This window comes from Manacus vitellinus, unplaced genomic scaffold (assembly GCF_001715985.3).
Source record: "Manacus vitellinus isolate BGI_N305 unplaced genomic scaffold, ASM171598v3 scaffold_38_pilon, whole genome shotgun sequence".
Lineage (NCBI taxonomy): Eukaryota > Metazoa > Chordata > Aves > Passeriformes > Pipridae > Manacus > Manacus vitellinus.
The window spans coordinates 4,593,330-4,608,733 of NW_021940526.1; the positions used below are offsets into that span (position 1 = coordinate 4,593,330).

General features: G+C 46.5%; 1 protein-coding gene across 1 annotated transcript in view; it reads left to right on the forward strand.

Moving 5' to 3' along the window:
• The first annotated feature begins 884 nt into the window (after positions 1-884).
• The window catches only part of BCL11A (BAF chromatin remodeling complex subunit BCL11A), a 61,146-nt gene continuing 46,626 nt past the window's right edge, over positions 885-15,404 (forward strand). Inside the window, exons 1-2 of the mRNA XM_029961639.1 lie at positions 885-939; positions 2,961-3,290. Coding sequence (XP_029817499.1) covers positions 885-939; positions 2,961-3,290 — 385 coding nt within the window. The remainder of the gene's footprint in view (positions 940-2,960; positions 3,291-15,404) is intronic.

Sequence of the window (15,404 nt, forward strand, 5' to 3'; positions counted from 1 at the left end):
GGGAAGAAGGGGGGAGTAGGAGGGCGAAGGGGGAAAGCTGAAAAGACATGTTGGTGGAAGGGCAATTTGCATGAAAAATAGAGACGGATGATTAGGGACCCAGGCAGGGAATTTTGATTGCCCCAGAATTAAAAGATGGATCCTGCATATCGGAGGCAAGACCAGGTGAATTGTATTCCGGTGTTTTCTTTGTAATCCCGGTATTTTATATTTTGTTTTAAAAGTAGCAGTCATGATAAAAGGCATATTTTTTGTCGGCTCTGCCTCCACCAGGAGCCAAATGTTTTGCAGCGAACACGGTGCCAGCCGTATTTCATACATTAGTATATAATTCTTGTTAATTAGCAATAATTTACGTTAAGAGCATAGAAAATGTTGAGGTTACAGATTTTATATCTGTACATTTGATCATCTTGTTATTTTCAAGAACTTTGCCTCCTATAAAATTAATTAGGTGAAATGTGGAGGTGTAATCAGCAACCTCTGAATTACCACTTCATTTCCTGGTTTTGATTGTAAATCAGCCCAGTCCGTACAGACTTTCAGCAAAGTCTATTTTTGCTCAGCGCTACTTTTAACTGTCTGGTGTTGAAGCAGCGGGTTACCTTCCCCTGCTAAATAATAGTGACAGCGTCAGAAAGGAATCAGGCCGCGGGAAAACATTATAATTGAGTAATGATTATGCAGAGCTCCTCGCTAAGCCAGTTCTGAGGGGAATACGGGTGGTTTTGTGTCTTCTGCTGCGGAGGGTCGCTGAGCTCGAACTTAGATTCGCAAAATACCTTTGTCTGCGGCGTGCAGCGAGCTACTGGTGGAATTAGTCCTGCAACAATTTACTCCCTCTCGGTCCGAACGCAAGGAGCGGCTGGGGAGGAAAAACAGCCATGCCCCGGCAATCCCGCAGAAACACCCTGCTCCTCTCCCGGCTTCCCGAGGAGCGTGAGACGCACGCACGTTGTTGCCTCTTGCTCTTGTCGGTCTGTAAGTTTAGGAGAAAACCCCAGCGATTAAGACATTGTTTTTATTAATGCGAATGTAACCTTCATATTCCTGTGGTTGACCTTACGTTAAATTAGAAGTAGTACTAGAGGCAAGAAATGATGGACTGGATCCCTGTGTCCTAGTTGGAGCTGAGGTACGGCGAGGTAGTGTGCTCTTTCAATATTATTTTACGCAGCACAACTGGGAGCTACTCCAGATCTTCCTCCTCAATATTCAGCCTAGGTAGGGTTGAAATAAATTTAACCTGAGTTCACTGGATTTTTGCACTTTATCAAAATCAGTTCCAATATTGTGCAGTCAAATTAAAATCTATTTTTTGATTCTCTGTGGCTTTAAGTTCATTAAATGTGAAATTGGCAGCCAGCTAAAGAAGGTCAGGCTGATTAACTGTTTAGGAGTTGTATTCTGTCTCTCTTGCATTACCTGGCAGTGTTTTGAGGTGGGCTGTATTTGTAGTACCCTCTCCCCCTGCTCACTGCTGTTAGCGTGCGTGTTGTATTGCGCAGACAGAGGAACACCAACACGCTGCTGGTATTTATTTTTTTTTACCTCGTGAAAGGCAATAGTGGTGGAGACTGCACAGAGATTGCCAAGGTATTTCTCTGCAAATTTAACCTAAAAAAAAAAAAATAGCCAACAGAAAAGAGAGCCGAATCTGCCTCGTTAGAGCATCCACTGACGATTCTGTGAGCAGAAATAGCCTCATAATGAAGCTTTTTGGAGCTCATTCAGAAAATTTGTCAACTTTGACAACATTAGGCAAGGTATTTTGAGTTTAAAGAAGGCACTTCTCACTGTTGCGAGGAAATGTGGCAGTTGCTTGGCCAGGCTGATTTTTAGATGCTGAGGGCCACCAGTGCTAACACGCTCAAGATAATTTAGGCATTCCCTTATTTCAGGATTAAAAAGCACAAAATGACTGATTGCCTTGTTTCCTTAAGTACTAGAAAATATCCCATCCATTTAATGTCTCTGGGTTGGACTCGGTGGTGAATTTGCTATTTATTTGAATCCTGAGGAGTAGCTGAAAAGTGAGAGGTGCCTCCCCCCCAGCCCTGCAGGCATTTCTGCTGCACTTGCTTTTTATCATTTTGGTTTCTGCCATGTATTTATCTACCTATTTATTTATTTATTTGCCTCATCCCCTCCCTCCCCCACGAATAACTACTGCCTTTAGATTTATTTTTTTTTCAATTGGAAGCCGCAAACAGGCCGACAGGGACAGTGACACAAATCCATACGTACGTGTGTGCACGTGTGTTCTGAGAGCTGTGTGTGCCCTGGGTGTCGGTGCCCGGGTGTGTGTGGCCATGCGGGCTGGCTCTCCCTCTCTTTTCTTTTCCACACATACACACTCTTCCTGCACGGCCTGGACAGGGAATATGCAATATCTGTATATATTCAAACACCTTTTGTCTGCGCTGTATTTCAGGCTTCTGAATTTCAGAAAGTGTGTCTGGCTCGTGGAAGATACACACCCATGTGGTGTGAGAGAGAGTGTGTGTGTGTGTGTGTGTGTGTGTGTGCAGTGCTTTTAGCCTTGGATTCATATACATAAATAATGCATCCAGCAATAAAACACCGTATTCGTAGTAGCACGAGAGTTTCGCAGTTATTCCAGCCTGTTCGTTCAATTTTAGCACCGAATGGTTCGGCGAGTCAGAAATTTGCCCTCGTGTAGGAACACGGGGACAGTTGTGGTGCTCGCTCTCCCGAGTTCTGCATGCTACAGCTGCTTCTGCCAAACCCCTTCCCCATAACTGATGAATCCATCCCCTCGCTGCCGTGCTGACAGCCGTGTTGCATGGCTTTAGCTGGGGGGGGGAGCAGGCGGACGTGGAGAGCGGGGTGTAATATTCATGAAGAGGGGGCTCGGCGCGTTCCTCCCCCCCCTCCCCGCGTGCCCGGTGCCTTTCCCGAGAGCTCTAATGATTCTCCTTTTGTTTCTCAAACTGCAGCCGAACCTCTTGAAGCCATTCTCACTGATGACGAACCTGAACATGGCACATTGGGAGCTCCGGAAGGGGACCACGACCTCCTCACTTGTGGCCAGTGTCAGATGAACTTTCCGTTGGGGGACATTCTTATTTTTATTGAGCACAAACGGAAACAATGCAATGGCAGTCTCTGCCTAGAGAAGGCTGTGGATAAGCCACCTTCACCCTCACCAAGTGAGCTGAAAAAAGCATCCAATCCTGTGGAGGTTGGCATCCAGGTTACGCCAGAGGATGACGATTGTTTATCAACGTCATCTAGAGGAATTTGCCCTAAACAGGAACATATAGCAGGTAAATTAAAGCAAGGAGAAGTGTTTGCGAGTTTTATTTCCGTTTCAGTTGCAAACGTAGCGTGTTGGCAGTTGTGAACTGCTGTGTCTGTCTGTGTTCTGCTCGCCGTGACGGGCCCGTGGTGTGTTCAGTACCCTCCCTGCCTTGGGTTGGTGGTGAGTGGTATTTCCTAGTGCCTGCGCAGCGGCAGGAGCAACAGGCACGTGCCGTGCCAGCCGGTGTTTCCAGCGGTATTGTTTGAGGCCGCTCTCGTGATTTGCCTGTATTGTAGCCACCGTCTCCCGGTGTCTCTCCTGCCGTAGCGCTGCGGGAGGAGGTTTCAGAGCCCTCCGCGCGACAGAGCGAGGAGCTTTCAAGTCTTTGGCAAAGTCAGGGGTGAAAGAGTTAACCGAGCATCAGCCAGCCTTGGTTCCATATTGGCTGTCAGCGTATGGACTGTAATTAAACACAGCCCCATGGCAAAGTGACACCACCGACCTTGACTTTAAGATGCCATTTTCGACTGGCCAGGCCAGAGTAGAGAGGGCAGTTGCTGAAGCGCACAGACATGCTTATTCGGAAAGTTTAAGGGCATGTTGGAAATTTCAAAAGGTTGGTTTGACAGGAAAGGCTGCTCTCTGCAGCCTGCCTCCTCAGCCAAATGATAAATGCTTCGCTGTGCTCTCTCTTGTCTCTGATGTGGTTTTGACAGATGTATCTTGATTTTGTTTGCGGTTTACACAACCACATGTCAGCCGTACAAATGTCCAAGGCAGAGTTCTGTTTTGTGCAACAAACAATATGAAATGTGATTTTTAAAAAAATAGGGTGAATAATACCATTTCATGGTGCTTCTTTTTTTTTTTTTTTTTAAAAGGAGGGTCATTTGCTGTGCAGATATTTTCACAAATGAGGTCAAAAAAATAGAGTGTACCATGTGAAAGAAAATCCCAGAGCCCTGGGAGTGTAACAAGGCACGCTCTGCTTTTAAAACCCTGCTAGTAAACAAAAGTACTACCCATTTGCAGCGAGCGTTGCAAATCACTTCAAACCGCGCCAATACTGCTGGTTGAAAAAGGCGAGACCGCAGTGTATCAACACCAACAAATGCCTGAACCAGTTTCAAACTCCCCTCCAGCGGTGTTTGGGATGTGGCACTGCCGGTACCTCTCTTCTGGGAGCCCACAGGACCGCTCGGGGTTGTCGGAGGCGCAGTACATCATCACATGATGTGCTGGAGCTTGTCTTGGGCTTGCTTTGGCCACAGAGTTAAACCATAATAGGGCAGTAGGCGCAGGGAGGTTCAGTGGGATGCTCCCGCAGCCTCCCTGGCTTATCCAAACCGGCCGTCAAATTGTGCTGGAGAGCTGGAGTTTTAGAGGTTTTGTGGTGGCAGCAGATAAGCGTTGGGGGTGTGTGTGTCTGTCTGCGCACGTGTCTGTGTGCAAAGCCGTGTGCGTGCACACGCGTGCGGCGTGTGGGCGAGTCCGTACTGTTTCTGCAGAGTAATGGGTATTTCTTTGCAACGTGAATATCTGTACGTTTAAGAGGAAACAGAGGCTCAGCTACTGCTAAGCTACATTTTGAGTGAGACTTAAAAACCCCAACAGTTCCCCATATTGCGCTTCCCAGACATGGATGTTGAAGGTGGTTTTTTTTCCCAGAGTGGTAGAGGGCAGTGCCCATTTCCATGTGCTGCCTGTGATCTGATGGGAAACGAGCAGAAGCGTAGGGCATGATTAATGAAGCAAGAGCCTGGCGGAAGGGATTTGTAGTCTTCCGAGCTCTGGAGCCATCCTGAATCACCAAATATGGAGGAGCGGCGGTGTGATGTAACGCTGTATTTACGTACGGCGCCGCTCTGCTGAAAAGACAAAACACAGCGTCTGTCAAGCAAGAATTAAAACATACTGTCCTCCCTGTGGTCCCAAACAGGTCCTTGGGCTGGAGGGATGGACACACCGGGGAGTTCTGCGTGAGGGGGACTTCCTCCACTGGGGGTTTTGCGCTGGTGTTTGGTTGGCGCGGGAGACTCAGCGAGCCAAGTCTCGTTTTGCGTGGCGTGGGTGACGCGAAGCGAGAAGGATTGGGGCTCATGTGCTGTCAGGGGGCTGTTAATTCCGAAAGGGCCGTGGTTTTAACTGACTGTGAATGGTTTGGTGAGCAGAGGCAGTGGGTGAGGAGCACTGGCATTGGCAGGGGCCTGATCCTGCTCGCTCTTACTTGTTGGGATCACCTTTGCTCTGCGGGCGGGCCCAGCTGGGAGCAGCCTCGGTGCTGCGCAGGAGGGTCTGTGGTGATGGGCAGAGACCAAATTGCAGTTGTCAGGGCTCTCCTGCCCCAGGTTTTTTGTGTGGTGGTGCCCAGCTGTGCTGGTGGACAGGAGGTCCAAGAGTGCAGGTCCTCTGCACCTTCTTGGCTGGGCCAGAACCAAGGGACACTTGGTTGTTCCTGTTGGTTGGAAATGCAGCCTGGCTATGGGAAGGGGAGAAGGTGCATCAGGAGTTATGGGGTCTTGCACTATCCCTACCCTTTGTGTTTTCATCTCCCCTTTCACCTGGATGAGTTCAGATCCCTTGTGTCGTGAAGAAGTGTGATGATAGCTGGAGTGACCCGTTGCTTGTAGCCAGTAGTTTGTGGGGTCTGGCAGTAAAATTACCAATGAGGGTCTTTGAGCCTGAGCTGTGGAGTTCAGGCTTCTGGAAGGCCCCTGCACTGAACCTCAGGCTCTTCCAATTCTCCTATTTTATATCTGATTTCTGTGCAAGAATGCAAAAAGCTAAAGATATGAGTGTGTAATTAAAAAGTACAAAAAAGACACAGGCTACCTATAGAAAAACACACAGAAATTGGGGGAAGTGATTCTTTCTGGTAAGAAACCAGAAGGTATGTATTTTGTAGCACTGTAAAAATGTTCCCGATTAGTTGTGAGGCTGAAAGACGAGTTCCAGGTTAGCCCTGGATACAGAGGTGGGTGAGCTCTGGGTGTGGTATGTGCTCTGCCGACAGTTTTGTAGTAGGTAACTTGGGGTGTTACAGTAAAATATCATCTTAAGATAAGTAATGGTTAAGGATCTACAGGCGAGGAAGGAAGGCAGCGAATCATCCAAATGCAGGGAGAAATGATGTCTGTTTTAAGCGTCGCTAGGCTGCTCTTTATCCTCGCCGTTTTCCAGAGGCAGGGATGAGTACAGGAGCTTGTTATGTGTGTGTGCAACCTGTGCAGGAGCCGTGAGATCCGTATGGGTGCAGGCATGTGTAGGTACCTGGCTCTTCCATGTGGGTGTCTGCCTGCCCGTAGCTCTGCCTTGCTGTAAAAATGTTGAGTGATGCTGATCCAGCGCTGGAGCTGAAATGCCATAAATTTAACTGAAAATTAATAGGATATGTTGTGTGGGTCCAACGAGGCAGCTTTCATCAATATGTATGTCAAAGCCTCACCACCAGATACCGGCAGCCCGTGATTTGCAGTGAGGGCGACGGCGGGGCTTTAGTTATCCGCTCTCGTGTTTTACAATAGGGGGAAATATTAACTGAAGTATCTGGAGATCAGTGAATGTAAAATTGCTGTTCACTTATTGAAAAGGCTGGAGAAATATTTATCGTCCGCCCGTGTCAGGTTTTTAGCGGTTTGTTTGTTGAATGTATAAATCCGAGGGAATTAATGAAAGGTTGGGGTTTGGGTGAAGAAGGAGCTTAAATGTTACTTGGATGCAGTTGGAGGAACACTTTGGAGTGCTGCTGCGTATTCCCCTGTATAATGCCGAGTGTGTATCCGTGGATGCTGTATTTACTGTACAAAGAGGGGAGGAGGAGGAGGGGAGGTCATTTTTTTCTGCTCGAATCCTATATTCTCAAGCTGCTCGTGGCATTCAAATAAAACACGTGGGGAAAATCATGTAAGAAAACCCTCTGTCTGCAGCAACCGGGGGAAGGTGGATATTATTTGGTACTAAATTTCAGACCGAGTGTATTTGATTATTACAGTTCTCAGGAGATAATGTCTTTGAGCAGAAATTTTCTTGGGCTGTTATTAGTAGTTGCCATTATAATTCTGTAGGTTTTAAATGGTGATTCCTTATTTTGTTTTGTTCTGGAGACAAAAAAAATATTGCTGTCTGCGTTGAATAGTTATCATTGCATTTGGACAATGAGATGAAAGCTTAAAGACAGAGAGGGGGAAAGAATGGGGAATATGGGCATATTTTAGAGTCAGATTCTCTCTGCTTTCCCCATACAAAGAAACAGAGGGCACAGGCTGGGTAAAATATGGCAAGCAGGAAAAATAGTGAGGGTGCTGCCCAAAGGCTCCCGCTCCCGAGATTTGGAGCGCTGCGTACAAGCTGTATTTGTAAATAAGACAGAGAAAGGTTGTGAACCGGCAGCTTGGCTGTTTTGTCAAAGTACAATGTCAGAGAAACTCTTTCTAAGACAAATTGTAAATAGAAGTGTCATGATGATTGCATGATTGAGCTCTAGAAGTGTCTTGCAATTGTTGGCATTGTCAGAAGACTTTTGAAAGCTTAATTAAAGGCGGTGGCCTGTGCGGCTGTGAAATTTACTTCTCGGGGGGGAAAAATGTAAAAAACGTAGGGGATCAAAAAGTTGCTCTAATGCTGCTCGCGTGGGGATGCAGAGAAGAGTCAATAGTTTCCCTGCTTTCCCCATTCCCTTTTATAAATAGCGTTTTTTGAAGAAGCAAACACGTGACACCAATATCATCCTTTGTACGAGGTAAAGATTGTGTTAGTTTTCCTATTCCCTGCTGTTCCAGACAGTTAATGTAAAAATGGCTCTTTATTGGAAACACAAATATGAGTTCACTCGCAGCACAGAAGCAGGGTAGAAAGTTTCCCTCTGCCTTGGCGAGAGCCTTGCAGGGGAGCATCAGAGTGTTGTGGTGCCCTGAATATTTCTGGTTTGGTTTTGGTGTTTTTGGTTTTGTTTTGTTTTTTATTATTTCTGTTTCTTGTAAATCAGATGTTCTGGTTTAGAGGATGAGAAATACATTTTGCGTGTGTGGGACAGTGAACTGTGGAGCTCTCCACGAGCAGAAGCATCGCCGCATCCAGAAAGCTCGTGGTTTAAGAGGCAGCCCGGCATATGTTGAGCTTCACATGGATCTTGGAAGGTGCACGTTGGCATCACGTGCCGAGAGCGTTGAAAATCGCGCGCGTAGTAAACACGAGGCCCTGCGCGGTGAGTCCCAACAGCTAACGCTGGGCGATGGAAACTGAGGCAGGGAGCAAATTAAACACCTTCTAATTAGCCCGGCGGGAGAAACGAAGCCTTCCCTAAACATTCCCATAATTTGGTAATGCCTCTTTTAAAGAGGAGAAGGCCTGTTTGCATCGCCCCGTTTTGTATGTGCAGCCCTCGGCCCACGAGCTCTTTCTTATTTCATTCAAATAATAAGGGCGACTAAAGAGGCTTGCGAGGCACCGTCGGGCAACGGGAGCTCGGCCTCCAGTTGTTTGCCTGCACGCATCCTCATTACGGGAATCTTTTTGGACACAATTCCCTTCAAGCTCCGGTCTGTTTTTATATCCAGTAGGACCAGCTTTGTGCAATAAAAGGCGTTTAGCATCAAGCTTGGACATGGCCTGGCACGTTGCCACTTGTGTGTTTTTGTTTTGTGGGTTTTTTTTTTTTTTTTTTTTTTTTTTAGCTAATCACTGAGGATCTCTCGTTACCTTTCTGCTTGTTGTGATTTTGTTGGGGTCGTGATGCTGCCACGGGTGTCGTGAGTCCAAGGAGGTTGTCTTTTCCCTCTGGCAGGAGGCTGAACGCAGCTTCCGTCCAGGAGCGCTCGATTTTATGTGTCAACTACTGGGATATTGGACGAGTTCATAAAATACCCCGAGCCCATATATTTTAATACATTAAGACATATATATGTATTTTTATATAGTAGCATGGCCCTAAAATTAACCATTGGTTGCTTGTTTGTGATTCCCCCCCTCCCTGGGCTAATGAACATATTTTATCTCACTTTGTGCAAAGATTCCTGGTAATGTCAGGCATAGCAGGTTTGGGCCCACAATGATTGCTATCAGTACATGGATTGCTGTGATTTGTGACACACTTTTAAAAATAACAGGCACATTAATGGACCCACAAATCCCCCAAGCTGTTGGGGTGATCTGATAGTGAATTCCCATGAAACACAGTTTGCTCTTTAGGGCCCCCATCTTGGGTGCACTTTGCTCCTCCAGACCTGGACCAAACTCTTGCAGGAGCTGGACCAGTGACTGCAAACCCCCATGGATGGGCAGACCAAGTGCTCACAGTATTCAAACCCTCCTGTGTTAATGCCAAACCCATTTTAAAGCCCATAAACATCCTCCCCATCTTTCTAATCAGGTTTAGTATGCAACGCATCCCGCCCGGGGTTCAGCCAGTTTGTTTTCCAACCTTTATTGGCCAGCTGCACTCGCTGTGCATCTTTAAAATATTTCAGTGAGGTTTTTTTTTGCTCTTCTTCCATGAGGGCTGGTAGCTTGGTGGCTCATTCTTCATTCGGAGGTGGCATTGCCTGGGGTTGGCAAGGGAAAGGGTTGCGGTGTGGGGTGTGGTGAGGTCAGCCCCGATCCCAGCAGGGAATTTGTGTTCTTCATTTGCCTTTACAATCGGAGCACAGCTACTGTACCTTGGAGCAGCTCTCAGGTGTGAGCTCAGATGGGCGCATGTAAATGTCCTGTCAGATGCAACACAGGAATATTAATGTTTCCTCAGCACCACGCTATAATAAAGCTGTACACAGCCAGCTTAATATGCAGCCGGGCTGGGGAATTGTATAAAACTTCGATGGCCTGGTGTGAATGACAGCAGTGGAAAAAATATTCAATATGCCACAGTTTGCATTCTTGTTTGCCTTTGATCTAAACCAAAATGAAAACATCCACTTCTTTCCCTCCTGGTTTCACATAGGTGTCCTTCCTCTGCAAAACTGGTTAGTAAGTAAGGAAAGAAAACAAAGTGCGGTGCAGAATTATTTGAGGCCCATCAACGCCAGCCCACTGGGGATGTAATTTTTTCAAGTATTAGCAAACATTTATTTTTTATACTTGGGATCGTTTGCTTTGCTTTTCATTCTTTTTTTAGCGTCTGGGTCTGGTTGAAACAAAGAAAACAAGAGTCACCACAAACAGGGGCTGGAGCCTCCTTTGCCCCCCCAGCTGCGGGCACAGCCCAGGCTGTACATGCCTATCTCAGAGGTTTCATTTGCATCATCTTGTGTGTTCGAATCTTCAGCTCCATCCAAAGGTGTCTGTTTTTCAGCGTGGCTGTGTTCGAGGATTTTTAATAATGTGCTCATTTAACTGAATCAACAGCTGTCAGGAGCGGTTGTAGTAAATCCACAAAATGCACAAAGAAAAAAATACATACGTTTCCTGAAACAAAACACTTGAAACAAATTGGCTGCCAAAAAAAGCTGCTGAATTCTGGGTTTGCAGACAGTGCACCAAAGTGTTTCTTCTCTCCGCTCTCCCCGGAGACCTCTCCCCGCTCGCCTGCTGCAATTCTGCTGGAACTTTTTACCTGAACAGGTTGCTGTTAGAAAAAAAATCCCCAAACCCCGCTGCTTCCCCCCCGTTCGATGGGTATGGAGCTGAGATTTTTGTGTTTCACACTAAACAGCCGAAACACCCAAGAGTGGGGCAAGAGGCAAACCCCAAATAACTGCATTGCTGACAAGGCAGGGAGGCTCGATATCCCTGTGGAACAGCTGTCGGGAGAAGCAGTGTTTCCACTCTCCCCTTCCAGGTAGGCGTTGTCAGGGTGCTGCTGAGGTCTGAAGCAGCTCCGGAGGGTACGGGATCCACACCGGAGCGGATGCTCTGGTGGAGGGAGACCTGTGGGGAGCTTTGGTCAGTCAAAACCAAGGGCTTTCTGCTTCCATCCTCCTGCTGCTTTGCCTGAACGCTGAACAGTTACACCTACAATTTGATCTTAGCTGCAGATAGAAAAACCTCTGCCTAAATAAACAATGGAATTACTGCTGAACAACAAAGGCTCAAAGAAGAGCCCTGCCTTTAGTGGTGTTATTATTGTTGTTGTGGATAATATTATTATTGTTATTATTACTGCTATTACTACAACTAGTACCTTTTTAAAATGACTACTCAGTTTCCTCATTCCTTTAGGAAGTAAGGAGTTTTAATTTTGCATTCATTGCTTGTTTAGTTGACTTAGCAGGTAGGGAAGTAAAAAAATGCAAAAATAAAAATGTGTTGTTTTCCCTCCCCCTTTCCCCAAAATTCACAGCAATTAATTTGTCACCCGGAATTGCTTCGCTTCAGCATCACAGCTGGGTATTTTTTTTTTTTTTTTTTGGACATTGAATGAATCATCTGGGTTTCGTTGCATTTTAGCTACTGAGTTTATTCTTTGTGGAGTGAGAGAATAGATCAGCAAAACTGTCGTTCTTCAGCCGGGGCATCTCCAGTGCACGGAGCGTTTACTGTGCGAGGGTGGCCGGGGGCTTTTCCCTGTGTTTCTCTCTTATTGATGCTGATTTTCACGTTTAGGAAATAGTTGTTGTGCAAAGGGAAACAGTAGTTGGGGAGCCTTGTTCTCTTTGAGGAGCTAAAACACAGTGGGATGCATTTGGAAAAAGAGATAGAGGCTGTATTATTTTGTAATAAACTATAAACTGTCCTGTGTTAAATTTGTGTTACGTTAGAAAAAATCAATAAGGAAAAATTAAATTCTGATAAAGATACTCTTGGATCTTTGAAAACAACTGCTGTCCTTTTAACTAAAACATTTGAGGAGCTTCAAAGAGTATGTATTTCTTCTGATCTTAGAGCTGTGTGACTGGTAGCAGGGAAAAAAAAATCTTATTCTACATACAAGTGGATTGCTTAACAAGTCAGCACAGACACATACTTGTTTGTACCATAGAGATAAAAATTCCTGTATAAAAATAATTCAGTTGCTGACAGCAGGCATTGTGCTGGGGCTGCCTCTTTTGTGTTGGCCGGGGGTCAGGGACCACGGCTCCCACTTTCTGCCGGGGGGAGGCTGTCACAATCGCTTGCTGGAGCCTGGAAATAAGTTAATTGCTTTATTTTAAGGAATACTCAGAGCCCAGTGGTGTGTTTTTTACGTCTCGGGAAGCAGCGAAAGAAGCGGGGGGGGGAAAAATGTCCTAATGGGGGAGATGTCTTGGAGGCAGTTTGGGAGACGTGGCCTTCAACAGCTCGGTGACCCGGCAGTAGTTTCTAAACTTTTGGCTTTAATCTAATCCCAGTTTATGCTGTCACATCCCACAGTGGCCCTCCCTGAACTCTCCTCGTGTGAAGTAACATTGGTGTTGGGGGGAATCTGTGAAAACTGGGGACTCGTGGCCGATCCAGATGTTTGCTGTCGTGGCTGTCGCACGGGTCCTTTCTGTCCAATAAATGTTAAAATGTTAAAAAAACAAGGCATTAGCACAGCTCTGGGCATCCTCTTTTTAGCTCTGCAGGGGTGTGCAGGTCGGATAAGCCACAAGGCTCTGGGGAAGCCTGGTGAGAAATTGTATGGACGTTCATTCACCCTCCAAAGTTGGGGTGCTGAGGAGGCGGTCGCAGCCTTCCCTCCCCAACCTCCTCCCGCCCCTGGGATCGCTGGAAAAGCGGCCTCCCCTCCTCTGCACCCTTTGTAAGGTGCGGGCAGGATCAGGCCCTGCTGGGGGCCGGCTGAGATCAGAGCCAAGTTTGGGAGCGGCCGCTGACGCTGAGCGGTGCCCCCGCAAACTCCTCGGTGTCGGCGGCCGCGGCTGCGCTCCCTGGGAGCAGAGCGACTTTCTCGGTGGCACGCTCCGGTGCGGAGAGCTTTTCATCCCTCCTTTTTGAACGCAGCGAGCCCCTAAAATTAATGCTGCTGCACTTTGATGAAAATAATGTTTTTATAATACATTTGCTGTTTACACGGAAGATGTGACTTGAGGGGAAAAAGGCTTTTTTGGAGGGTGGTGGAAATCTTGTTAATCTGCTCTCGGAGAGCGGCACACAATACTGCCTATGAGCAAGTCTGTGCTGCTTTTGATAAATTACCATGTTTAGAGATAGGTTTGGCTCTTAAGGGCTTAGTTTTCTGAACAAAGTCCATAACAATGTTTTCTGCCTCTGTTTGTCTCCAGCCCCTTTGGCTTGACTCGGAGCCCTGTGTTTAGTTGAAGCTCCGTCTGGAAGATATAACAATTTTGCATTAAAAAAATAAGGAAATCACAGGAAGAAAAACCCTTTTGCTTTTTGGATGAATCTTACTGATAATTTGCTAAAGCTCATTTGAATTTTAAGCACTTCTTTAATCTTCAAAGGCTAAATTGCTTTATGAATATGCATGGTGTGGGCAGACTTTAGTTCATTACCTAGTTGTAAATTCTAATGACCATTAGGTCCTTGCAGTAATTGCGAATTGTTTTGCATTTTTGATTGGCCTATTAACATGTGCATTCGGCACACATCAGGCCAGCCTGTCAGGCTGCTGAAGGAGAAAAAAAAGGTGAAAATTGTTTTATAGCACCAAGATTCTTAGATTTTCAATCTTGGAAAATTGATGATGTAAAAAAATTAAAGCGGTGTTTTTTCTTCTCAAGATTGAAAGTTCACCAAGAGATTTGACATATTTAATTTACATGATGACTTTGCACTCCTTCATTAATGCAATTTGCATATGAAGCTGTTGTTAATCACTTTTGATCATGTTTTGTGTATTAGCTGCCTCAGTGGCTCTTCTCCCTCAGATGCTCCAGTAGAAAGCAGCAAAATGATGCATCTTCTTGCCAAGTTTCCTTTAGTGAATTGAGGAATTAGGAGTCTAACCTTGAGTAATTAAATATGTTCTATCAGTTCTCTTTTAATGTTAAGTACACTTGGTTGGAAGTGTAGAAGGAAATTGTTCCCATTTGGGGGAGACATTCCTTTAAAAAATAATTCTACGTGCACAGATAGAGAAGAATTTTTTTCCGTGATCTGGAGATGCCAGGGCAGAAGGGAGAGGTGATGGCAGGGCAGGATATGGTAGTGCCTGGATCCTTCTGTGCATGACCAGCCTTGAAGACAAACACCCCCCGGGCCTGATCCTGTGCTCTGTGTGTGTGTGTGTGTGTGCAAAGCTGCTGGTGGTGTTGGGGTGGTGGTTCTGCGTTTGGGGGACGCTTGTGCCGGGGAGGGAGCGCCCTGTTCGTAGGAGCAAGTTGTGCTGTGGGCGCTGCTCCTCTTCCAGTCGAGTCTTCCAGTTGCCTCATCGCAAGGAAGGGTCTTTTTCTCCTGCCTGCCTGGGCAAGGCATTAATTGTCCAACCCTCCTTGTGAACTGGGAGGGGAAACTGGGAGCAGCCTGGCTGGAAGCCTGCCCAGCTCTCGTAACCTGCCCGGGCATCCCGTGCCAGGCCAGTGCCGGAGGCCGTCCACCACCCCTCCTGCCTGGATGGGGCTTGGCCTGTGGGTCCCTGTCCTGGGAGCACTGTGACTCCTGGCTGCCAGATTGGGCTCTTGCCTTTGCCTCATCCCTTCAGTTGTCCGTCTTTGGTAATTGATGCTCAGCTTTGGTTTGAGAGTTTATCACTGGGTAAGAAGATGAATCGCAAGGGTGAAACTGATACCCTGATTAAAGGAACTGCTTAATGAAAGAAAATAAACAGAGAGGGAAAATGACCATTCTGGAAGGAACAGAAGTATAATTTTAACCTCGGTGGAGACCTACTGCTGCCCTTCCATGACTTCCACCCATACCACGCTAAAAGCGTGGTTCAGTTCAAAGTTGTTAATATTCAGCTGGGAAACAGTATCCAGAACACAAATAAATTATTAAGTGCATGAACTTTTTCGGCAGTAAGATGAACTGATGGGGTCCATCTGTGAGATCCAGGGGCTTTTTATTTGTGTGTGTCGAACGATTCTGCCCTCTCCGACTTCATAGCCTTTGGTCCCTGGCCAAGTGCATGCATAATTGATTCCACACGCGCTATCATTTTCTTGATGTAATTGCTTTAGTAAGATATGATGAAATCTAATGGATAATTTACTCTGTGAAAACGACAAAAAAGTAAATGTTCGTGTTTTGCGCCGGGTGCGGAGGGGAGAGTGCCCAGGTGACCAGCATGGGGGAGGGAAAACCCACGTGTCCCATCTCATCTCCCACG